The 25,526-nt window shown below is 38.9% G+C and overlaps 1 protein-coding gene across 1 annotated transcript in view; it reads right to left on the bottom strand.

Moving 5' to 3' along the window:
* The window catches only part of CDKL3 (cyclin dependent kinase like 3), a 58,031-nt gene extending 32,717 nt beyond the window's left edge, over positions 1-25,314 (bottom strand). Inside the window, exons 1-5 of the mRNA XM_004696616.4 lie at positions 25,117-25,314; positions 22,591-22,785; positions 12,487-12,665; positions 7,885-7,997; positions 6,177-6,316 (exon numbers count right to left, since the gene is read on the bottom strand). Coding sequence (XP_004696673.1) covers positions 6,177-6,316; positions 7,885-7,997; positions 12,487-12,665; positions 22,591-22,785; positions 25,117-25,281 — 792 coding nt within the window. The 5' untranslated portion in view covers positions 25,282-25,314. The remainder of the gene's footprint in view (positions 1-6,176; positions 6,317-7,884; positions 7,998-12,486; positions 12,666-22,590; positions 22,786-25,116) is intronic.
* Between the last annotated feature and the right edge of the window lie 212 nt (positions 25,315-25,526).

The following is a 25,526-nucleotide window of genomic DNA, read 5'->3' as shown; positions in this document are numbered from 1 at the left end:
AAAAGAAACAAACTAGTGATGACACACCCATACTTATTCAGTCTGTGAGGAGCCCTGGTAGTGTAGTGGTGATGTGTTGGGCTGTTAACTGCAAGGTCAATAATTCAAAACCACCAGCTGCTCCTCGGGAGTTAAAAAGTCTCAGAACTCACAGGGCAGTTCTACCCAGTCTGGCCTATAATTCAGCATAGACTCGATGGCAGTTTGGTTTTGTCTTTTATTCGGTCTGCATGCTAAGCAAATAATCTAAGAACCTGGACTATATGAAGTAGAACACAGCATTAGGGCTGGAGGAAAGTTTATTAACAACTTGTGATATACAGATAGCATGCTTGCTGAAAAGGAAAATGACTTGAAGCACTTGTTAATGAGGATCAAAGACCGTCAACATGGATTATAACTCAGTGTAAAGTAAGTAAACATTCTCACATCTGGACCATAAAATGTCATACTAACAGGAGAAACCTTGGTATCAAGGACTTCCTTTTATTTGGATCCACAACCCACACTCATGGAAACAGCAATCGAGAAATCAAATGATAGTTTGCATTGGTAAGTTTGCTGCACAAGACTTCTTTAAAGTGTTGGGAAGGAAGTATGTCCCTCTGAGAACTAAGGGGCTCCTGACCCAAGACATGGTGTTTTCCGTCACCCCTTCTGCATGCAACAGCTGAACATTGTAAGAAGAAAAGAGAAGAATCGGTGAACTTAATAAGTTGATGCAATCCTGTAGCCTACTTCTTTTAAAAATTATGGTGCTAAGAATATTAAAAGTGCCATGAACAGCAAAAAGAACCAAGCGCTTCATGGGGAAGTACGAAATGCTCCTTAGCCGTGAGTATGGTGAGTCTTAATCCCCTAGACTTTGGGCATGTTGTCAGGAGAAAGAAGTCCCTGCCAAAGGACATCACGCTTGGCAAAGTAGGGGCTCTGAGAGGAAGGTCCCCAAAGAGTTCTGCAGCATAACAACCGTGAGGATGGCAGATGGCACAGCACAGGTTAGTGTTTAGTTCTCTTGTACATGAGGTCGCTGTGAGTAGGTGACTCAAGGCACCTAACAGTGCCGTGTTTAAAAGCTAGACCTCCAGAATCACAGAACCTACATCACAACCCAGCTCTGCTACGACAAACTCTCCAGCCTTGGTAAAGTTACTGAACGGCTGTGCTCTAGCTGTCCTAGCTACAATGACAAGAATCAGCTTTGTCCGTAACTTCTGTGTTTGGAGGATTAAGGAAGGTAATGGTGAAAAGGGCACAGGACTTTGAAGAAGCTGCCCTCAGATGTTAACTGTTTGTTATTTAGGTAAGCCCAGACAGTCTGGAGGAAGCCTGATAGAGTTGGGCTGCTAACCTCAGGGTCAGCAGTTCTAAACCACCAGCATGCTCCACAAGAGAAAGGAGGCTTTCGACTCCTGCCAACAGTCAGTCTCAGAAACCCACAGGGAGTTCTACCCTGTCCTGGAGGTGTCACCATGAGTCAGAACCGACTCGAGGGCAGTGAGTTTGGTTTCGAGTTGGTATGTACTGTATTACCTAAAAATAATTATTCTTGAAAGGAAAAAACATATATCCTTGTTACTTGGAAAGAACTGGAATGTGCTAAAGATGACATCTATTTGATTCTTAGCTTAACTAAAAAGATGTATTGTTGCTATTGTGCTGTTATTGTTAGCTGCCCCTGAGGTGATCCTAACCGCCACCCAAGGGGACCAAGGGTGTTCCAGAGGGTTTTCATTGGCTGATGTTTGGTAAATTGCCAGGCCTTTCTGTCTAATGTTTCAGTCTGGAAGCAGGGGTAGAATTATCTCCACCAGGTGGGATAACCAGGTTCAATGCCCAGCATGTAGGGTTGATGTGCCGTCAGCACCCATCTGTCAGAGGATGTGTATGTGTTGCTACACCCTGAACAGGATTTAAGTGGAATTTTTATCATGCTTTAGATAAAGGTTTACATAGGAAATTAGCTTTTGAGTCAGTAATTCGTGCACAAGTTGTTCTGTGACAATGTTTACAATCCCTGCAATGTGACAGTGCTTTCCCCATTTCCACTCTGACTTCCCTGTTTCCATTTGCCTGATTTTAATAATAGGATATTAATAATAGATGTTTTACTTTTTTCACCTTCCCTGTCTTCTCATCTTTGTTGCCTTTTGGGTATAATATTGGTTGCAAGGAGTGTCTTCCTCACTGGAGTTATTCGTCTACAGGACACTCTGAAGTTATGCGATGGCTTCAGCTTCAGTTACACTTTAGGAAGGAGACCTAGGGTCAGTCTCAGCGGTTCCTCTTCCTTCTTGAGCTGCCCTTTGAAATTTTTTCTCTAGCTCTTTGACTCTCATTTCTTCCGTTTGCTGTAGGAACTCTGTTTAAGAGCATGTTTCAGAGTCTCTTCTGATATCCACTTTGGCCTTCTCTTTCTTTCCAGTCTTTTAAAAACTTTTTCATTTCTTCATATGAATTCTTGATCACATCCCACAACTTGTCAGGTCTTCTGTACTTAATGCTGAATTCACCAAATCTGTTCTTGAAATGGGTTCTACATTAAAGTGGGGTATACCCAAGGTCGTACTTTGATTCCCGTTTGGACTTGTTTTAATTTTTTGCACCTTCAGCCTGAATTTATATCTGAGCAACTGATGGAGTTCCACAGTCTTCCCTTGGCCTTATGATTCTGGTCTCTTCCTACAACTGCAGTAAAATTGATTCTTGTGTATTTCAACTGATGAGATCCACATACATAGTTGCAGTTTATGTTGTTGAAAAAGAAGTCACAGCCAAGGGAAAACAAACAAACAAACAAACCAAAGTCACAGTCTTGCAAAATTCGATCATGGGGTCTCCAGCTTCATTTCTGTGGTAGATATATAATCCTTGGTCAATTTGAGGATTAAGAGTGTAGGGGTGAAGACTAGCTTGTCAATCAGATCATAGCCAATGAGACCTGTGTGGGCATGGCCTTTTCCTGAGAATTCTGGAAAATCCGGTACTTCCTCCTGGGAGGCAGGAGACACTTCTCTGCTACTCCCTGGGAGACACTGCAGAAGACAAGCCACATGGACGCAACCAGACCTCAGAAGCCAGAGAAGACACAAAAGAGACCCCTGCCAGCGCTGAGATGCTTACGCCGCCACTGGACCCAAGGACTTTCTACTCCATGGCTTGTGGTCGTCCTGCATTTGGCTTCATTACTTGTGTTCTGTGAGTCTGAAGAGGACTTTATAGATTGGTATTGGACATATGGGCTAATATCAGACTTATGGACCTGATCTGGACTGAGCTGTGATGTTTTCTCAATTTTCAATTGCTTTTGTATATAAATCTCTTTCTTATACACGTGTGTCCATGGATTTGTTTATCTAGTCTACCCAGACTAGCACAATTTCCATCACCAAGGCTACATTTTCCAACTAATTATCCTTCTTTGTTTCCAACTTTTCCATTCCAATCATCAGTCATTATCAGTGCATCTTACTAGGATGTTTTTCAGACTATTTCAGACTGAAGAAGTTGGTAAAATTTTTCAATTTCTTTATTATAATCTTTAGTGGTTTGTGCATAAATTTGAATAAAAGTTATATTAACTGGTCTTCCTTACAGACATATAGATGTTACCCTATTACATGTATTATCCAATCACACTGTACTTCAACAAAGAGCTTGAAATGTTCTTGTTACCAATGAATTTAATGTAATGTCATTCCCATGGTAATTACTGTAAATCAAATGATTATCTGATTCAAAATGGCCAATCCTAGTTCATTTCAGTTCACTAATGCCTAGGATGTAGATTTTTATGTGCTCTATTTCATTTTTGATGACCTCCAATTTTCCAAGATTCATACTTTGTACATGCCATGTTCTAATTATTAATGGATGTCTGCAGCTGTTTCTTCTCATTTTGAGAGATACCCCATCAGAAAATGAAGTTCCTAAAAGCTTTTCTCCATCTACATTAAGATCTCATTTTAGGAGGCAGGTCCTTCCTCGTCATAGTTGGAGTGTCTTCTTATGAGTGGTTCCTCTTCTGGCACTCTATCAGACACCACTACTGCTGTTGTTCAGAAGGGTTTCAATGGCCAACCCCTCAGAAGTGGGCAGCCTCTTCCTTCTTCCTAGTCTGTTCTTACTTGGGAAGCTCCATTGAAACCTGTCCATCCTGGATAACACTGATGGTATTTGAAATCCCAGCGACAGAACACCAGCATCACAGCCACATGCAAGCATGACAGTGTGGTAAACTAACAGACAAGTGAGGAACATTACGTTTACCTTGAAACTTAAACATTTTCAGTAACTTATTTCATTCTTGTTGAGAATACACACAGCAGAACATACGCCAACTCAATTTCTATAATTCAGTGATATCGATGACATTAGTCAGGTTGTGCGACTATTCTCCCCCACCCCTGCCCATCCCCCCATGCTTTTCTGAGTCGCTCCTCACCCATCAACATAAGCTTGCTGCCTCCTAACTTTTTAAGTCTTTATCCTTGCTGTTGTCAACTGACCCCAGATATATAGTTTTCTGCTTGTTTTTTTTAAGTATTCCATGCTACAGATTTATTATAGTTTATTTAACCAAAGTTTTTGTTATTATTTTTTCAAAACCATTTTATTGGGTGCTAATGCAGATATCATACCATTCCATAGTTCAATCACATTTAGTATTTATTATACAATTGATACCACAATCAATTTCAAAACATTTTCTTCCTTCAGCTCCCTTTTACCAACACCCCTCTCCCACGGTAAACCCAGGAGCCCTTCTTGTGCTTGTTGTCTCTACAGGTTCATCAATCTGGGTTTAATACACCAAAACGAGCACAGGACAGAGATTCAAGAAGAATATCCTCAGTGACAAAATACATCAAAGATAAACCCCAATATGAAAAAATTTTCACACAGAAAGTATTGAAAATCAGATCAGACCCAAAGTGCATCAGAGGGAGAATTAAGTGACAAGTTTCTAACTGATCAAGACAGGTTTATCATTTTGATCTTCTATAGTCGCCTCTCCAATACTTTCTGTTTGGTAGCCAACTTATTCCCATCTCTCAATTACGGTTAGAGGAAATCACTGGAGGCTGATGTCCCATGTATCTCACAATGTATCTTGGGTTTCCACTATTATCCATACCCTTGCATATCTGCAAACCAGAATCTCACAATTTAAGCTCTGATCCTGTTCCCTCCTTTGGCTTTGGATTATATAATTTACAATCTTTGGGTCACGGATGCTGGCATACTTCTTACATGTGGACGTAGTTGATGTCTCACTTAGATGCCTGCTTCTTTGGAAACAAGCCTTTAAGACCCCAGATGCTATCTGATAGCTGGGCACCATCTAATTTCTTCATCACATTTTGCTACAGCACCCATATCTTCTGTATTTCTTTCATGAGGGCAAAAACTAATTTTTCTTAAATTGGAGCTAGGATTTAGTGTGAGCCTAAAATCCATTCCAGGTTCCTTTTAATTTTTTTTTTATCTGCCTCTGGCTCCCCTTAGAGACCTCCTTGTTGATTTATGGTAGAGAATCTAAAAGTAGGTAGAAAAAAACTAAAAAATAGTGGACATGATTATCTTAAAAGGCTTTCAGCTTAACAGTCTCAGAAAGGTTGAAGGTTGAAGTTCATCCAGAGGCACTGCAAAAGAAAGACCAATCTACTTCTAAAACGTCAGTCGTTGAAAACTCTATAGAGCCCAGTTCTACTCCGACACACAACGGGTCAACGTGAGTCAGAATCGACCAAGGCAACTGGAAACAGTGGCGATTTTTAAAGAAGAGTACAGTGCTCCTTAAAGGCAATACTGACACGAATTCTCCTTACGTGCTTTGGACATGTTGTCAGGAGAGACCAGTCCCTGGAGAAGGAGGTAAAATGGAGGTCAGAGAAAGAGAGGTGGGCCCTCCATGAGATGGAGTGACCATGGCCGACAATGGGCTCAAGCACAGGCCCAATTGTGAGGACGGTGCGGGACCGGACAGTGCTTTGCTCTGTTATGCAGAGTCGCTTTGGGTCAGAACCACCTCAATGGCACCTAACAACAACAACAACAACAGTATTTTTAATAGATAACATCACTAATTATTTTGACATTCCATTATCATATTTTTAAACTATTATAATTTATGCAAAATTTCCAGGAAAAAAGTCGTTAATCTCTTAACATACATGAACTATATCTGCCAATAATCCATTTAACTTTGGGTATTTTTTCCTTGCATTTCTGGGATGTTGAACTTGAGGAAGGACCACCCCAGCAAAAATGGGATGCTTGGAAAATATATTCTGCAAGTGAGGTGTCAAATTGCCTGAAAAGACAAAAAGTATATTTTAGAAAAATATATTATAAGAAAGCAGGGAAATTAGTCCATAATCAAAATTCTCAAATTGCTATGTGATCTACAATAAACTACTAAAGAACTAAGAAGAGACTAACAACGATGAACTTTAAATTTTTAAAGTTAAACACAGAACCATCTGAATGTTATAAAACATGATCAAAGAACTATCCCCAGTAATCTGTTGTAGCATATATGCAACAGAGAATGTAAATCTACCAAGTTTATCTTCTTTTCCCAAATTCATATAAGGCCTAAAATAAAATGCTATTAAGATAAGCACATTCAAAACATTCCCATGTGGGTATCTAAGTGGTTGAACTAGTAGGTGCTCATCAGCAAAACCATTGAGGTGATTTCAGTGCATAGTGACCTTATAAGACAGGGTAAATAAGACAGAGTAGAACAGTCCCTGCGGGTTTCCAAGGCTGTAAATCTTTACAGAAGCAGAAAATTTCATCTTTTTCCTTTGGAGTAGCTAGTGGGTTTGAACCACTGACCTTAACGTCAGCAAACCACCGTGGGGTGGGGGCAGGGAGGAGAAAGAAAAAGCTGAATTACTAAAATTACTTAACAATCTAAATATTACCAAAAAAAGAAACAAAGTGAGGGAGTAGTAGAATAAAAAGAACTATTCAAGTTGTAGAAAATCCTAAATTCTAACACCAGTTTTCCTATAGTTAGCCCTTTATGTTTGGGCAAACTTCTATAACCGCAAAATGAGAGAACTGATTTCAAAGTCTATAAGATTTTTTTAACATAATTTCAAAACCAGAACTTCAAAGATGATACTCCAAAAATGTTATAATGTTTTAAAGCAATATTTACCCCAGTTCACCATTTTCATAGTTGTTCTCAGCACTCTCATAGCCTTTCCTAATGATTCTGTTACTACTTGTTCATGTACAGCTTCCCCACCACACAAGTTTCTCATTCAGAAATAAGAAGAAAACAAATCATTGAAAACCCATGAGCCTGGCTAACCACATTGTTTGGATCACAAAACAGGCAGCAATAATGAAGCTCTCATCAAATATATTCCCAGATAAGTTATTTAACTATATGGCTACCCACTAATGTGATGCTTGTGGGCATTTGTTTTTTGGGGGGAGTGGGGGTAAGGGATTAAAGTGTTTAGTTCATGAACAATTGAATTTCTGTTGCCAAGTATCTTCAAAACACATCTGACTCAAGTCTACTATTTAAAGGCCTGGTTTAGAGATGCAAAGATTTGTAGAAGCCAACATTTAAAAACAGCTTTCAGGCAAATTGAAGTCGGTTCTTATTATACTATTTCTCTGACCATCAACTAATAGCATATGGCATAGCTATTTGTACCCGTGCAAAGAAAATAATACTTACAAAAACAGGAGAATTTGCTGTCTTCTTTATCCACCTAAGGCATCCATCTGCTGGCATCTATCAAAACAATGTGCTTCCCTGTTCTTATGAAGTAAAAGCTTAAGTTGAAAATCAAGCAGAACTGATCTGGCAATATTTATTTTAGGCATGTAACAGAATATTTCAATATTACCTACCTACTTTTAAAACAATTTTATGGAGTAAATCCAAATCAGAACTGCTAGGAAGATAGGGGTTTCCAGTGGCCATCTCAATGATCATACAGCCCAAAGCCCAGATATCCACAGGTCTGGAAGGGATAAGAATAAGTGACTTTTTTTTTCATGCAGAGGCTATGTAAAATCTCAATCTTCATAAAACTTTCAAAATAAAGTCAAGGTCTAAGAAACAAATCTAAGTGGCTAGCAATTGACTTCAGTCAATCCTGACTCACAGTGATTGTATAAGTCAAAGTATAACTATTCCATAAGGTTTCCAAGGGTCTTTTGGGAAGTATAGAGTACGTCATCATTCTCCTGTAAAGCAGCTGATGGGTCCAAACCATGGATCTCTGGGATGTTAGCTGAATACTTAACCACTGTGCTACAAGAAGTCCTTCTATTCGTTAAAAAACAAACTGCCTTAGAGTCAATTTGGACTCATAGCAACCTTACAGGACAGAGTAGGACTACTACTTTGGATTTTTGAGGCTCAAAGTCTTTACAGTACAAAAGACCCTCATCTTTCTCCTGTGGAATGATTGGTGGTTTTGAACTGCTGACTTTGAGGTTAGCAGCCCAGTGAGTAACTGATTATGGCACCAGGGCTCCTTTCCTTGTTTAAGTAGCATCATTTATAAATTTTCACTGAAGCATCATATGCCTATTAAGGGCATACATTAAATATTATTGTATTTTATTAGCAAAATTAAATAATTTTTACTCAAATTGCTTGTTAAGTCAGGGAGCAATACAGATAAAATGCAATTACCATTCTAAAATTATTCCAGAAACATATAAAGACATTTGTATAAATGACTTCAGAATTAGAATACTTGAATACTAAAATCATCTTGAATTTTAAAAGTAATAAATAAAAATCCAAAATATGTTACCAGTTATATTTTATTTATCTTCATCCACTTTAAGTCAATCATAATCCAAATTTTGTCCACATAATATGTTTTTTAGATTTTATATATATATAAAACTAGTTTGTATCACTAGAGGTGATGAACAGATGAAAAGATACCAAACCTCTTTAAGATCTATCCATGTGGGATCAAAATGACAACAGCAACTTAGGGGGCAGTAGGGTTCTGCTAATTAGAAAGGAACAACTCAGAAAAGTGAGAGTGCTTAGACAGCTCTAAGGATGCCAGCAACGTCACTGAATTATACGTGCAAAAACAGCCGAATTGGTATGTGTTTTGCAGTATATATTCTCAACAACAAAATTAAATTAAACAAATAAAATCGAAGATACCACTTTACGGTTAGAAGTATAAATATAAATTGCATAATACATAAAGCACAAATTATATAATAAGGCCTATTTTTCACTAATCCAACTGGTTAAAATTTTTGGAAGGATGACTCCTATCCACCTAGTAGAGCTATGGATTAGGCATTAAGCTGCTAACCTGCAAGGTTAGGGCGCAAGCCCAACAGTTGATTAGGGAGAAGATGGAGCTGTGTGCTACCACAGATTTAGTCTCAGAAATCTCACAGAGGCTCAAACAAAACAATTGAGAGGAGGTTGCTGGTTCATAGGGTCTCTGTGAATCAGAAACAACTTGGTGGCACCTAACAACAACATTAAGTTGGAATCAACTCTATGGCAATGAGGATTTTTTTGGTTTGTCTTTGTTTTTTTAACCCATCATCTAAAGAGCTCTGGGGACACTAGTTAAATGCTTGGCCAGCATTTCAAACGCACCAGCATTCCAAAGGAAAAAGCTGCTTACATACATAAAGATTTGCTATGGAGCAATTCTATTCTGTCTCAGAGGGTCACTGTGAGGCTGACAGAATTTGATGGCAGTTAGGTTGGGTTGGTATCCAAACTTGCAAACTTGGTATCATACTTGCAAACTGGTGGTGGCCTATACGTTGTTAAAAGCTGGAAGCTCTTCCACCAGTATTCTAAATAACTAATGCAAATAGGAAAGAAAGATCTGGTGATTCACTTCTGAAGATTAGCATGTAGCATGCAACAAGGTAGCTTGAGAAACTGCTGAGAGAGGAATCAAATTGGACAGGATAGTGGCACTGAAGACAAAGTGAAAGACCCAGATGAAAATGTGTGAGAACAGAGTCAGAAAAGAGCTACCCTGTTTTCTGGTTTTGTTTGTTTTTAACACTGCACAAAAATAGAAGCAAGAGTTCTATGAAGTTGGAAAAGCTATCCTGGAAAATGTTTTGAAAATGATGATGGCAACATGTACAAATGTGCTTGATACAATTGATGTATGGATCATTGTAAGAGCTGTGAGAGCCCCCAATAAAATGACTTATTTGAAAAAGAAAGAAAAGCTATCCTGAAATATGTCTCCCTTCTCAAAGTTCAGAAAAATTAACTTCATGTAAAAATTAGTAACATTCAAATACTGGAGTTAATTCCCAATACTTGCAAATGATAGGGAAAAAGAGAATAAGGAATAGAATATTATCACAACAAAAACTCACCAGAAAATTGAGCCCATGAAATAGATAAAAATTGAAATGACCTATTTTAAAATGAGCTAAGAAACATTAGACATTAATGAAATGTGATAAGACATGAAAGAGCCACATAAATCAGAATTAGAGAAACACACAAATTAGTTGACAAAACTCTGCAACAAATTAGAAATAAAAAAATCACTTCAGGGGGGAACCAATCTACATATAACATACATAAATAAGGATTTACATATAACCTCCTCCTTGGGGGGCAGACAACAGAAAAGTGGGTGAAGGGAGATGTTGGACAGTACACGATATGACAAAATAATAACTTATAAATTATCAAGGGTTCATGAGGGAGGGGGCAATAGGGAAGGAGGGGAAAAAATGAGGAGCTGATACCAGGGGCTTAAGTGGATAGCAAATGTTTTGAGAATGATGAGGGCAATGAATGTACAAATGTGCTCTACACAATTGATGTATGTATGGATTATAATAAGAGTTGTATGAGCCCCTAATAAAATGATTTTAAAAAATCATTTCAGAAATAAAGCCTAAACTAGTAGGGACACAGAGTGAATAAATATAACTATTTAAGGCTTAAAAAAGTGAAAAGAAACTTTTTTTAAATTAAAAAGCAATGAAAGTGATAGAGGAATTGAAACTCTCATCCATTACAGAGAAATCAGAACTCCCATCTGTGGTTGGTAGGGATGTAAAATGGTAGCCGCTATGGAAAACTGTATCGCAGTTTCTCCAAAATTAAAAACAGAACTACCATATGGCCCATCATCCACTCATGGGTACATGTCCCAAAGAACAGAAACCAGTGTTTCAAATATCAATGTTCACTGTCACATACAAGAATTAATCATTGCTCCCCATTTTTTTCTTGGATTCAGTTATACATCTTGATTCCTTTATGTTCTGTAGAACTAATTGTTTTTATCTTAGACTAATGTTTCGTACTAGACTGCAAGCATGCCACTTTTGGAGGCACCTAGAACAGTACACTTGGGCAATGAATGTACAAATGTGCTTTACACAGTTGATGTGTGTATGGATTGTGATAAGAGTTGTATGAGCCCCTAATAAAATGATTTAAAAAAATAAATTAAAAAAAGAAAAGAACAGTACACTTTAAAATTTATTATTTGTGAATCTTGGCAGGGAGGCTGTCTTATTCCCCAAGGGATGGGAAACTTTGCAGTTCCTATTGCAACCCTGGCAAAGTGGGCTATATCATTTACAAATCTCTGCAGAATGTAAAGTGTAAAGATACATTGAGATGGCACTCTGCCACAGGTAGAGGCACAGCTGAAAGCAAGTTTGGGCAGGGATTTCTGCATTGGGTTCCTGGGGCTGTAGCCAGAGGGCAAGCAAGGAGCAGTGGGAGGGAATGCCACAGGCACTTCTTGGGCCTTTGGTTTGATGTGATTGTGACCTAAGTTATTGTACTTAATGTAGTTAGGAAAAATCACTGTCCTTACTAGAGGCAGTTAGTTTAAGGTACTTTACTTAATGAAGTCTCTATGGAATTTTCAGAAATTGCTCAAACACAAACAGGCTGGATTTGGACATCACCCAGAAGAACCAGATAATTCTGAGTCTTTTCTTAGTTACCTAACTGTTAATGATTAAAAGCCCTGTGATCTAGTTAGTCAACAAAGATAGCCTAAGACTGGGCTCAGATGTAAAGAACCTTCTTGTTCTATTTGCTTGTTCAGGGCCACCAGCTGTTACCCATGGTTACCTGAAACCTGAGTTAACGGAAAACATCTATATGTGACTCCTCAAAGTGTAAATTCCAAAGTAAAAGGTATATATTCTCTATGTAGTCTGATTACAAACAGGACTCCGCAAAGGCAGCATAGAAGCTACCGGTCTCCTCACTGGTGTTCATCTTCTAATTAAAAGTTTGAGTTCTTCCTTTAACTCAGCGTGAGTACATTGGCTGGACTACTCCAGGGCAAAATACCTGTGCTTCAGGTGACATTACCACTGGAGGTGTCGCTCTTCTTAGCTTCAACCAAGATGCAGAAAGCAAAGGCTGTCGGTAATGGAAATAACAGATAACACTAAGAGATAAGAGATGGCCAGGAAAGGTTAGGTAGAATCCCAAAACATACATACTTTCCGTAAGTGGTATCTTTTAGTACTAATTCTGGAGCTCTATACCATCGTGTGGCCACATAGTCCGTATAAATGTCCCCAGGAGCTGCTAGTGTCCGTGCAAAACCAAAATCACAGAGTTTAGTAATTCCTGACTGGGATACTAAAATATTCTCAGGTTTTATATCTCGATGAATGATCTAAAAAACAAATGAACAAAAAACAGAAGATGCAATAATATTAACATGAGGGTTTATTATCAACAAAATATCTAAAATTTTATGGATAAAACCTAGCCAATCCAGACAAGAAAACTATTGTTCATACTATATGCAAAGGATTAACACAATATAACAGCTAAATAGTTCACTATTTTCAACTCCTACCCCATCCAGCACTTCAAAATAAAAGCAAGCCAAGAAGACAGACATGATACTGAGAAGGTAAATCACAACCCCACAAAGAAAAGTAAACCAAAGAATTCAGTGAGAAAAACTAATCCTTATGCCTATGTCCTACTCCAGCTTCTGCCTTCCCTCATTTCCTTCACGGTTAAGCCTCTTGAAAACATTACTGTAGTCAGTCTGTATTTTCAGAACACCCTCGAGGTGATACGATACGTCTTCTGACTCCCTTATTTTTTAGACTACCCTAGCCAAAGTTATCAACAACCTCAATATTGCTATATTCAATACACACCTCTTAATCCACATCCTTCTTGATGGCTTATGGACAATCACTGCCAACCACTTCTCAATTCCCTTAGCTACTAGGACCTCAAACTTTCCATTTCCTTCTATCTCCTTTGAAGTTCTAATTTCTCTAGCTGTTCCTTAAATGGAGGGCTCTGGTTTTGGGCCTTTTTCTTTTCTCCGTTTCCAGGCAATCTCATCATCTACTCTTAGTAACTCTTAATAACTACCCATGTAAGGATGATCTCCCAAATTCCATCTCTAACTGATATCTTCCTCTTGGGTTCCGGTCCCACAAGGCGGAACTGCAGGCTTCTCAAACTAAGAAAATGCAAACCTCAAATCATCATCTTTTCAGCAAAACCTACTTGTTTTCAACAGTCCTTTAGCTCAGTGAATGGAACCAACATTCACTGCAAAGCTCATGTTAACCCAAAGCATTTCCACCCCCTAATCTGCATATTACCTTAGCCAATGTACTTCTCACTAGTTCAGGTGTCCTCAGCTCTCACCAAAATTACCAATTGGTACACAAGTCTACCAATCGATTTCCCTGACTTCACTCTGATCCCTTCCAATTTACTCTCCACAAAGGAGTCACAGTACTCTTTTAAAAGCATGCATCTGATTGTGTCACATCTGATTAAACCCTTCAGATATCCCATCCTACCTTAATTTCATAGCTGTTAAAATCATGTGTAAGGAGTCCTGGTGGCATAGTGATTGGTTACAAGTTGGGCTGCAATCTGCAAGGTCAGCAGTTCGAAACCCACCAGTCACTCCTGGGGAAAAGATGGGGCTTTCTACTCCCATAAAGTTAGTTTCAGAAACTCACAGGGCAGTTCTATCTTGTCCTATAGGGTCACTATGAGTTGACATCAACTCAGTGGCAGTGAGTTGGGTTTGGTTTGCGTTAAAATAGTCTGTAAGACCTTCAAAGATTTGGCTCCTGCTTACTTCTTTCACCTCCCCTCCCTAGACTAAGGAACTATAGTAGTTTCCCACTTGCCAGTCTTCGTCTCATCTCTGTTATTTACTGAAGCTGTTATGCTGGCCTACAACACTTTATCTGGATACTAGGTAAACCTGCTGCATAAGACCTATTTAGAGTATTGAAAGGTGAGGATGTTACTTGGAGGACTAAAGTGCACCGGACCCAAGCCATGGTGTTGTCAACCACCTCATATGCACGTGAGAGCTGGACGTTGAATAAAGAAGACCGAAGAAGAATCAATCCATCTGAATTACGGTGCTGGAGAAGAATACTGAAAGTACCATGGACTGCTAAAAGGACAAACTGATCTGTCTGGGAAGAAGTAAGACCAGAGTGCTCCTTAGAGGCAAGGATGGCAAAACTTCATCTTGCATATTTTGGACATGTCAGCAGAGACCAGTCCCTGGAGAAGGACATCATGTTTAGTGTATTGGGGCAGCAAAGGACGGGAAGGCTCTCAAGGAGATAGACTGACACAGTGGCTATAACAATGGGCTCAAACAGCACAACACTTGTGAGGATGGCACAGGACCAGGCAAGGTTTTGTTCTATGGTGCATAGGATCGCTGTGGGTCAGAACCCACTCAATGGCAACTAATAACAATGACTTATTAAAACCTCAACTTGGATCTTTGTATTATATCTTATGCATCATTTATATACTTCCTCATCACAGAACTGTCATACTACACTGTTAACTGTCCGTTTAGTCATCTATAACACCCATTAAACTATAAGCTCTATGAGGGTAAAATGTCTAGCTGTCTTCTTCAAGCTATATCCCTATGTCCACTATGAGCCCAGGACAAAGGAGGTATTTTTTTAATGTATCAATGAATGTACTTATCACCTGCAAAGTATCATAATCTGAGTGGGATTGTGTCAATGTTAGATATATGGGGTCTTTATTTACACAATTTACTGCAAAGTTATTTGGATTGCTCGTTTGCCTCAGTCTCCTTCTTTAAATGGCCAAAAATAAACTTGAGATAAACTACATTAGTCTTTCTTTACTTTTGCAAATTTTTTTACTTTCTACCAGGCACTTATTCAAAATCCGAGGATATAATGGAAAAAACAGACATGGAAAACCTATATTAAAATATCAGTAACTCACTAGAATAGCTATAATGAAATAAATGTTTAAAACCTCACTACCGTCAAGTTGATACCGACTCCTAACAATCCTATAGGACAGGGTAGAACCACCCATGTGGGTTTCTGAGTCTGTAACTCTCTGGAGTAGAAAGCCTGGTCTTTCTCCCTCTGAGGGACTGGTGGCTTCAAATTGCTGAGTTTATGGTTAACAGCCCAATGTGTAACCACTAAGCCACCAGAGCTCTTTATAAAGAGACAATAACAAACATTGGTGGGCATGCTGGTTAGAATGTGAAATGTTACAATAACTTTGGGAAACTTACTGTACTGGAAAATCAAGCAAATAAATTCCTAAGCATCCATTCAAGATAATTTAAAGCATATGCTTAATCAAGAAAATATACAAATGTTCACAGAAGTACTATTCCTAACAGCCCAAAAGTTGAAATAACAGAATGTTCTTCAACTGGTGGCACCTAACGACGATTCCCTCAAATTTCAAGTTGGATATTTGCATTGTATCTTCCATATCCTCCTCACAGCAATGTCACACGGTACTGTTAACTGTCAGTTTCTGTATCTATAATGGATAAAGAAATTGTGGTATAGCCATACAATGGACTTATTCAGCAATAAAAAGGAATGAAGTACTGATACATGGATGAACCTCAAACATATGCAAGTGAAGGAAGCCAGATGCAAAATAACTGTTGTCATTGTTGCGAGGTGCTGTAGATTTGGATCCAGCTCATAGCAACCCCGTGCACAACAGAATAAAACACTGCCTGGGCCTGCGCCACCTCATCGTTGCTGTTAAGTTTGAGTCCGTTGTTGTAGTCACTGTGTCCATCCATCTTGTTACAAGTCTTCCTCTTTTTCACTGTCCCACTACTTTCCCAAGCATGATGTTCTCTCCGGGGACTGGTCTCTCCTGACATGTCCAAAGTACCTAAGATGAAGTCTTGCCATTCTTGCCCTAAGGAGCATTTTGGTTGTATTTCTTCCAAGACGGAATTTTGTTGTTGTTCATTTGGCAGTCCATGGTACTGTAAACATTCTTCACTAGCACCATTAATTCAAATAGATGTTTTTTTCTTCACTCTTCCTTATTCAATGTCCAACTTTCATATGCATGAGACAACTGGATATACTATGGCTTGGGTCAGGCGTACTTTAGTCCTGAAAGTAACATCCTTACTTTACAACACTTTAAGGCAGTGGTTCTCAACCTTCCTAATGCTGCGAACTTTTAATACAGGTTCCTCATGTTGTGGCGACCCCAACCATAAAAATATTTTCGTTGCTACTTCATAACTGTAATTTTGCTACTGCTATGAATCGGGTAACCCCTGTGAAAAGGTCATTCAACCCCCAAAGGGGTCACAACTCACAGGTTGAGAACCGCTGCTTTAATTTCTTGTACAGCAGATTTATCCAATGCATCTCTTTACTGCTGCTTCCATGACCATTGAGTGTAGATCCAAGCAAGACAAAATCTTTGACAACTTCAACCTTTTCTCCGTTTATCAGGATGTTACCTACTGGTCCAGTTTTGAGGATTTGGATTTTGTTTACATTAAATTGTACTCCATACAGATGGTTGCAATCTTTGATCTTCATCATTAAATGCTTCCAAGTCTTCACTTTCTGCAAGCAAGGTTGTGTCATCTGTGCATCATGTCTACACTTTTGGATTAGCTTTCCTCCAATCCTGATGCAGCATTCTTCTTCACATACTCCAACTTCTCTGATTATGTGCTCTGCATACAGACTGACTACACAACCCTGATGCACACCTTTCCTGATTTTAAGCCATGTAGCATTCCTTTGTTCTGTCTGCACTAGTCTCCCGCTCCAAGGGCAGGTTTTATATGAACACAATGTAGTGTTCTGGGATTTCCATTCTTCTCAAGGCTATCCATAGTTCGTAATGGTCCACACAGTTGAATGCCTTGGAATAATCAATAAAACACAAGCAAACATCTTTCTGGTGACCTCTGCTTTCAGCCAAGATTCATCTGACACCACATCCTCTTCTGAAAATACTCTTATAAAAAAAGTATAATCCTGCCTGTATAGGTGTTGGACTATTAACTGCAATGTCAGCTGTTTAAACCCACCAGCCACTCCATGAGAGAAAGACGAGGCTTTCTGCTTTCATAAATATTTGTAGCCTTGGAAACCCACAGCGGCAGTTCTAGTCTGTCCTCTAGTGTCAGAATTGACTAAGTGGTAGTGACTTATATGAAATGTCCCAAAAGGTACATGTATAGAGACAGAAAGGTTAATGAAAGAGTGGACATGAGGATTCACTACAAAGGACTAAGATGAATCTTTCCAAGGTGACAAAAATGTTCTAAAATAGAATTGTGATGATAGTTGCAGAACTCCGTAAGTTTGCTTTTAAAAATCAATTAATAATCAAGGGTTCATGAGGGAGGAGGTGTGGAAGGAGGAATGAGCTGATACCAAAGGCTCAAGTAGAAAGAAAATGTTTTGAAAATGATAATGGCACCATATGTACAAATGTGCTTGACAAGATGGATGGATGGATGGATTGTGATAAGAGCTGTAAGAGCCCCCAATAAAATGATTTTTTTAAAGATCAATTAATAGTATACTTTAAGCAGGTGAGTTTTATGGTTTGTAAATTAAATATCAATCAAGTTGTTAAAAAATAGATCTGGATACTTGTCCTCAAAGAACTTATGTCAGAGTAGAAGAGACATATCTTGGACACATAACAAATATAAAAAAAAAAACACAACTCTCACAAGTGCTGGAGAAGAAAGGAACCCGGCACTGTGAGAGCCATTTAAAATGGAGACCTGATTCAGTTGCGGAGATTAAGAAGGGAATCCCTGGGGAAAATCCTTACACTACGATCTGAGGAATCAGTAGGATGACCTCGGGGAGGGAAGAGCAATCCAGGAAGAGGGAACAGCATAGGCCAAGGTCTCAGGGAGCATGGTAATGGATGCAGTATTTGTTGAAGAAAAAACAAATCTGTTTTGGAAGAAGTCCAGTCGGATTGTTCCTTGGAAATGAGGTGGGCAAGACTTCATCTTACAGACTTTGGAATGTTTGTCATCAGGAGGGGAAAGAACATCTGGAGAGGGACACCAAGCTTGTAAAAGGCCTAATGGAATTCTGAGACAAAAGACCAGTCATCTCTTTGAATTTCCCTTTTGCCAACAGCACTGAAGTTTTAAAACGTTCTCTTTCCATCATTCTTCTGTTCTAACAAGAGCATATTCCTGTGATTTTGTTGCTAGTTACTGGTGAGTCCATCCCATCCCGTGGCAACCCCATGTGAAAGCCTTTGAGCTATGGAGAAGCAGCAGAACAGAAAGAGCAAGGATCGTGAAGAACGTCGAATACCTCCCTCCATTAATACCTCCAATACCTCACCTATTAATCATATGGCAGTGAGAAATGTATTAATGTCTAAAGGTGTTCCTTGTTTTGTTTTCGGAGGGGAGTTATGACAGAAACAAAGCACAGAAACTTCTCACAATGGAACGATCACTTTGATTCCCATCAAACGTGCTCAGTTTCTTCTGAATGAAGAGAATGACAGGCCATTCTTCAGACTACTGCATCATAATTTACGCTGAGGAGGTTCTGGCCCATTCTGTACAGCCACACTGAATCTTTGTGCCGCTGGCAAAACCTGGCACTTTATTCCTGATTGTGTCATTTATTTTCTGGACTATAAAATAAATGAACTCTTTGAAGATAAAAACTGCTTTCTACTTAGGCTGTATCCTTAATACTTTAGTCACTATTATTCATCAAGTGTATTAAGAAAAATGTACCAAATTGAGAATGTATTCTTCTACTATAAAATGTGTCTCTACATGGTAGACACACAGCAACATCCCTGACTTTTACTGTGAGGTCGGTTCAGTTCCTTCTTTCAATACTCTAGCAGAAAGGAAACTTGGTGGCACTGTGGGGAAGGTGGTCAAATATCAATTGTATCAAGTACATTTGTACATATGCTGCCATCATTTTCAAAACATTTTCTTTCTACTTGTGCCCTTAGTATCAGTTCCTCTTTTTTCCCTCCCTCCCACCATCAAGACCCCTTGATAAATTATATTTTCTGTATCTTACACTGTCCGCGGTCTCCCTTCATCTATGCTTCTGTTGTTCATGCCCCTGGGAAGTATCATATGTGGATCATGATCACCAGCTCCCTGTTTCCCCCCCAACTCTCCCCACCTTCCCCCTACTCTCATGGTATCGTTACTCCCATTACTGTTCTTGAGGGGTTTATCTGTCCTAGATTCTGTGTGAAGAGCTCTTATCTGTATCAGCGTACATACTCCAGTCTAGCTGGATTTCTAAGGTAGAACTGGGGTCATGATAGTGGGGAGGGTGGGGAAAAGTATTCAAGAACTGGAGTTTCTTATACTCTATAGCACTGTTTAATCGGTGCTATACTGCACCCTGGCTATCTCATCCCTTCCTTGTGACCCTTCTGTGAGGAGATGTCCCAATGTCTACAGATGGGCATTGGGTCTCCACTCCAACCCCCCTCCCTGGTATACATCAATATGATTCTATGTTTGGGGTCTACTGATGCCTGATCCCATCGACATCTCGTGATCACACAGGCTGCTGTGTTTCTTCCACGTGGCCTTTGTTACTTCCCTGCTAGATGGCCGCTTGTTTAACTGCAAGCCTTTAAGACCCCAGACGCTCTATCTTCTCATAGCCGGGTACCATCAGCTTTCTTCGCCACATTAGATTATGCACCCATTTTGTCTTCAGCAATCGTGTTGGGAAGGTAAGCATCACAGAATGCCAGGTTATTTGAATAAAGTGTGCTTGCGTTGAGGGAGGATTTGAGTAGAGGACCAATGTCCATCTACTAGTGCAAGGTTTTATTAATGGTGGATACTCAATAAATATTAAACAGATGAATCAGGGAAGGAATAAGCATGTCTCCCCCTGTAACTGGCCAAATATTTGTATTTATCTTCTGAACTCCTTTGAAAATGGTTTTGACAAGGTTTATAATACTAAACAGATCAAAACTATAAATTATAAGAAACAATTATAAAGAGAAAGTTACATTAGATCCCTGTGATGAACTGGTTATTTCATTAAAGTTCTGAGTTTTCTAGAAGTCTATTTTTTAAAAGGAAACAAGATAACATATATAATTACTTCTGGAGAGATGAAGCTTCTTCTGGATAATATTCTACTTCAGAAATTTTAATTAAAAGGTATATGAAATATGCTAGACAGTAACTCAGACATTTTAGTTGTAGAAAATATCAATCACGTGCTTGAAATCTAGAGATATCAGGATGATGCAACTTTATTTTCTTAATTTTTTTCAGTGTAAAAATCAACTTAAAATCATCAAAGCACAAATCTAGATATATAGATAATAAGTATAAAAATATTTAATTTAATGAGCCCCAACATTCATGGCTGCCTTAATTCTCAAAGGTAACTAAGTAATTATCATATTGGGTGAAATGAGTGGAGGGACGGGGATGATTTTATTCTGGAGAAGACCAAGAGAGTAACAGAATATGGTGTTTCTATTTGGGCCTCCTTCTCTGCTACTCCCACCTCTCTCCCATTTGTACATTCTTCCACACTCGGTGCTGGCTACTGCTTTTCGCTTTTCCTCCATCCTAGTCTTCTTACCTCTTCAGTCAGGGTATCTGAGAGGAAAGTCCCATAATTCGTAGTTCTAGCTACGAATTTCCTGAGAGAGTGAGAAAATTTAAATAAAGTGATTAACCATGTATACGTGTGTGTATCTATACATGTACATATATGTATAGAGAGGCAATTCTCCCTGCTAAAATCAGCTTCTGCCAATGCCACCATAATTCTCCTGTCAGATTCAAAATCTTATAATAATATTTGATTTCTTCCCTTTTTCCCCATCCTTCTCATACTGAATTAATTCTCAAAGCCTATCATTTATATTTTTTGAAATCTCCATCTTCTCTCTCTGCTACCCTTCCTCTCTATTCCATTCAACTATCCAAGTCCAAGTCCCTCACCTACCTTGTGTCTGAATGTTCACAAGTTCCTTACCGGATCTGCATTTTTATCCACATTTATCCTTTACCCATTCTAAAATGAGCTTGGGCTTTGTTTTCAGTCCTGTTATGAGCCTTAACAACAACAAGAAAGATCAAGGACTGTCCATCAACAGATGAACGGGATAAACAAAATAAGGTATATATGAAGAGCTTCAAAAAGTTGATAGGACAGAAACCAGGAGTGGGAATGGTGATGCCGGAAGGGCAGGGGCAAGAGGGGGAGAGGAAGGGAGAAAGGGGGAACCAATCACAATGATCAACACATAACCATACACCCCTCTACAGGGGGAAGAACAACAGAAAACGTGGGAGAAGGGAGACAGCGGTTGGTGTAAGAGATGAAAATAATAACAATGTACAATCTATCGGGAGGAGGTTATGTAGGGGAGCGGGGGAGAAGAGCTGGTACCAAGGGCTCAATAGAATGTAAATGATTAGAAGAGAATGAGGGCAACATATGTACAAACATGCCTGATTCAATTGATGTATATATAGATTGTGCTGAGAGTTGTACGAGCCCCCAATAAAATGATTTAAAAACAAAACAAAAAGGTGATAGGAAAATCCCATTATCTTTAATTCTACTTTTTCTTGAACTTTTTTGAAACTCATATATATATTTTGCAAAAAATAGACCTCCATAAAAAATTTAGGAGCCAAAAAAAGTGAAAACACAGTTCCATATAAAACCCTGCTGAGCTAAACACTGGGCAATGAAGGCAATGCTGAAAATCAGAACAATTAATCTTTTTATCTATTTTTCATCAGTTAAACTACAAGGCCACACACATTTCATCCATTAAGGTATCCACAACCACTTGACATTTCCATAGCCCAATTTCTAGTTCCTATCTCCACACCTTTCATCTGACCAGGTATCCATCAAACCCTGGCCCCGAGACTTTCAACATCTTAATGTACTTCTTTCTTGCAATAAAAGCTACCTCAGGTGACTGTTGAGTGCACTATTCCTAACTACTGATATCTCCCTGTAGCATGCTAGACTTGATCTTGGTCTGTCCTACACTTAGAATTTTTGTGTGCTTAATAAACGACATTACCTAAGCTCTGCAACTAAATCATCTGATCAGCAACACCAAGTTCTCTTTTAATTATTTGTATCTCACCTCTCAATTACATTTAAGGATGCCACTTAATATTACACAGAAAAATAATTTTAACAGCCTTCATAAAAACAATATTGTTTAAAGGACACTTACGATTCATATTCATCCTGTATTTTTGCTTACACTGAAGCACTTACATTATTATTGTGAAGATATTCAATTGCTCGAAGAATCTGGAAGAGGTATTTTCTAAGTCGTTTACTCTCCAGTCCATGACAATAATGTTGCAACTCATCTAATACTGTATGGTCAATAAATTCAAACACCAAATGAATTTTCTTCTTCTGTCTAAAAACTTCAATCAGATTGACCAAGTTTTCATGATGAAATTGCTATTGACAAAAGAAACACATTTTATAAATTATTTAATGCACAATAACTTGAACAAAATAATGCTTTTATAACTCTTAAAGGAAGTGAATACCCTCAGCTTCATTTCATTCATGCATTTCAGCTGATTTCTCAGATGATTGGGTTACTTTCATTTCATGATCAGTATTCAGAGTAAGTAAAATACATTACTTTACCCCAGAATGACACTGGATTGCTTATTAAGATATTCTAGAGTCAGTGGACTACAACTTTGAATTCTGCTAAAGGATATATGGCTACCCTTTAACTTGGTTTGTGATCAAAGTTAACATCTCAAATTTAAAAGGTCCTTAGGTTTCCATATGATTGTAGATTTCAACAGCATTGAGTATTTAATTTGAATATCCTCTAATTTTGGTTCTAAACTCTAGAGTAAACTATAAATTTTAGGTGAGCACTATAAATTCATCAGACTGAAAGAGAAGCGTGTTGTCTAGAAACTCCTGATGAGATTCTCTCTTCAGATATAAAGAGATGATCTCATAACTATAGTAATTTTACATAAGTATATAGTTATTATTTGGTAAAATTCTATTAACTGTACTAGTCTATTAAACAACAAAACACTACGTTAGAATGGTAGCAATAATTGAAATGGACATAACTTCAAGAAGTCAAAAATAGCCAGCCATCTATCAACTTAGAAAACAAATGAAGTTGATCTTTTATGGGACTCATACTATCTTTCAACATGCTACCTTAGTTACAACTAATGTTGAAATGATTTAACCATTGCTTGTAATTATAAAAAAAAATATTCATTTGGCTAAAAATCAAGGGGTATATTTATGTTGCCTTAAGAAACTATACGTTTATAATAAAATATTTGCTTTTATTCCAATGACACATCAACTTTCTCCATCTCGATACGAATACAGCTACTTAAGTCTTTACGATCTGACTAACAGAGAGCATGCCAAAATGCAATGCCAGACTTTTTCCCTGTGTTTGAGTTCAATTTCCCTAGTTGGCAAGAAGCCTGAGTATTGCAGCTGACAGCATGCTGGCAAGAGGATACTATAATATTAATCCTTCAAGTCAGGGAAATTACTGGTTTCCTCTCCAACCTTTATTTTGAAAGGCCTAGACAATGAAAGCAATTAATGTGAGTTCATGTAAATTAATAAGATAGGGGAAATCACTCAGGGGCTTGAAGATGAGTGAAAAACAGGTACTTTAGCAAGACAAACAATGAAACACACCCCCCCCCCATTACTAGATGTCTCTTCTAAAATAGTCTCATTACTTTTTTTTTTAGTCTCATTACTTTAACTGTAATTTATTTCATAAACTTTTTTAAAAATTGTATTTCATAAACTTGTAACATAAAAATTTAGTTCAAAATAAGTTACGATGGCAATGTTTGTAGGGGCAGTTCTACTCTAATGCAGGGTCGCTGCGCTGGAATGGACTCATTGGCAGTGAGTTTGGTGGGGGTTGCAGGGAAAACAATGAAAATAAAGATTTACGGTGTCTCAAAAAAGTCAGCCGTTCGAAACCACTAGCCACTCCATAGTAAGATGAAGCTTTCTGTTCCGGCACAAAGTGAAGTCGCAAATCCACAGAAGCAGTTCGACGCTGTCCTACAGGGTGCAATGAGTCAGAATTGACCCGATGACTCACGTTTGGATTTTTGGTTTTAATAAATAAACAGCAGAACCTGTCAGAGTGGGAACCTGTACACAGTGGACACTTTTCAGGCTTTTCCATTAAACAGCGAAGGAAAACTGGTTATGCCTCGGAGACGTGGAAAAACTAGGCAGTCCCTCTGAGTTTCCGCTCTCAGAGTTTCACTGTAACGGTCAGAATGCATTTCCAAGTACATGTTCTGACCACATACCGGTTATTTTTACAAAATGATTCGGTAGAGAAAAATAATCAACAGAAGTGCAATAGACCAAGAGAGGGAACAAGATTCTCTAGAAAACGGCCTTGAAGCCAGGTTTTCACTCGGGGTACAGCCAGTTCCCTGTAAGGGTGAGAACCGTCTTGTACATCTGTAGATGGAATCAAAGTCTCTGGCACAAAGCTGACATTTTACGTGACTCTTTATTATACGAGAATATTTCTGAATTACCTGGCGTAGCTTCGGTTAAGTTATACACAAGCACATCGTGCTCCACTATAAAATTACAATACGAAATGGAGCGAACTGCAGGGCAGCCCACTTCGTCTTCTACCAGGTGCCTTAGTGCTTGTTAATGGGAATATTCTCGTCAAACAATTCCTGGTGCTTCCTTAACAAGTTCCCTCTTGATGGATTAGAACAATGAAAGCGAAAAGAAGCAAACCTTTAGGAACTTTATTTCTCTCGTTGCGATTTTGTTGACAGATTTTTCTGGTTTCTCATAAAATATCTTAATGGCCACTATCTGCCCAGAAACCTTATGTTTGCACTTCATGACGGTTCCGTAACTTCCCTCTCCCACTTTGCCGAGGGTTTCATACATCTCCATGATCCCGTCGGGCTTCTGCTTCTTCGGAGGAATCAAGAGGGGCGACAGGGGAGGTGTGTCGGTTCATTCAGGCGTCGTGGGTCATTCACCCCCCCACCCCCACCCCCGAAACCGAGCCTCCTCTCCACAGAGCCTGTCGGTCGGTGTTCGAGGGCCAACAGAACTGACGGGTCCTCGGGCGCCCCGGCCACTCCGAGGGAGGTGCCCACCCTCCGCTTCCCCACCATCCGGCGGGCACTCCCCCA

The sequence above is a fragment of the Echinops telfairi genome, unplaced genomic scaffold, assembly GCF_000313985.2.
Source record: "Echinops telfairi isolate 266 unplaced genomic scaffold, ASM31398v2 ScPeMD7_7469;HRSCAF=8507_1, whole genome shotgun sequence".
Lineage (NCBI taxonomy): Eukaryota > Metazoa > Chordata > Mammalia > Afrosoricida > Tenrecidae > Echinops > Echinops telfairi.
Note: the sequence above shows the minus strand (reverse complement) of the source record. Positions and strands in the feature narration are given on the sequence as shown.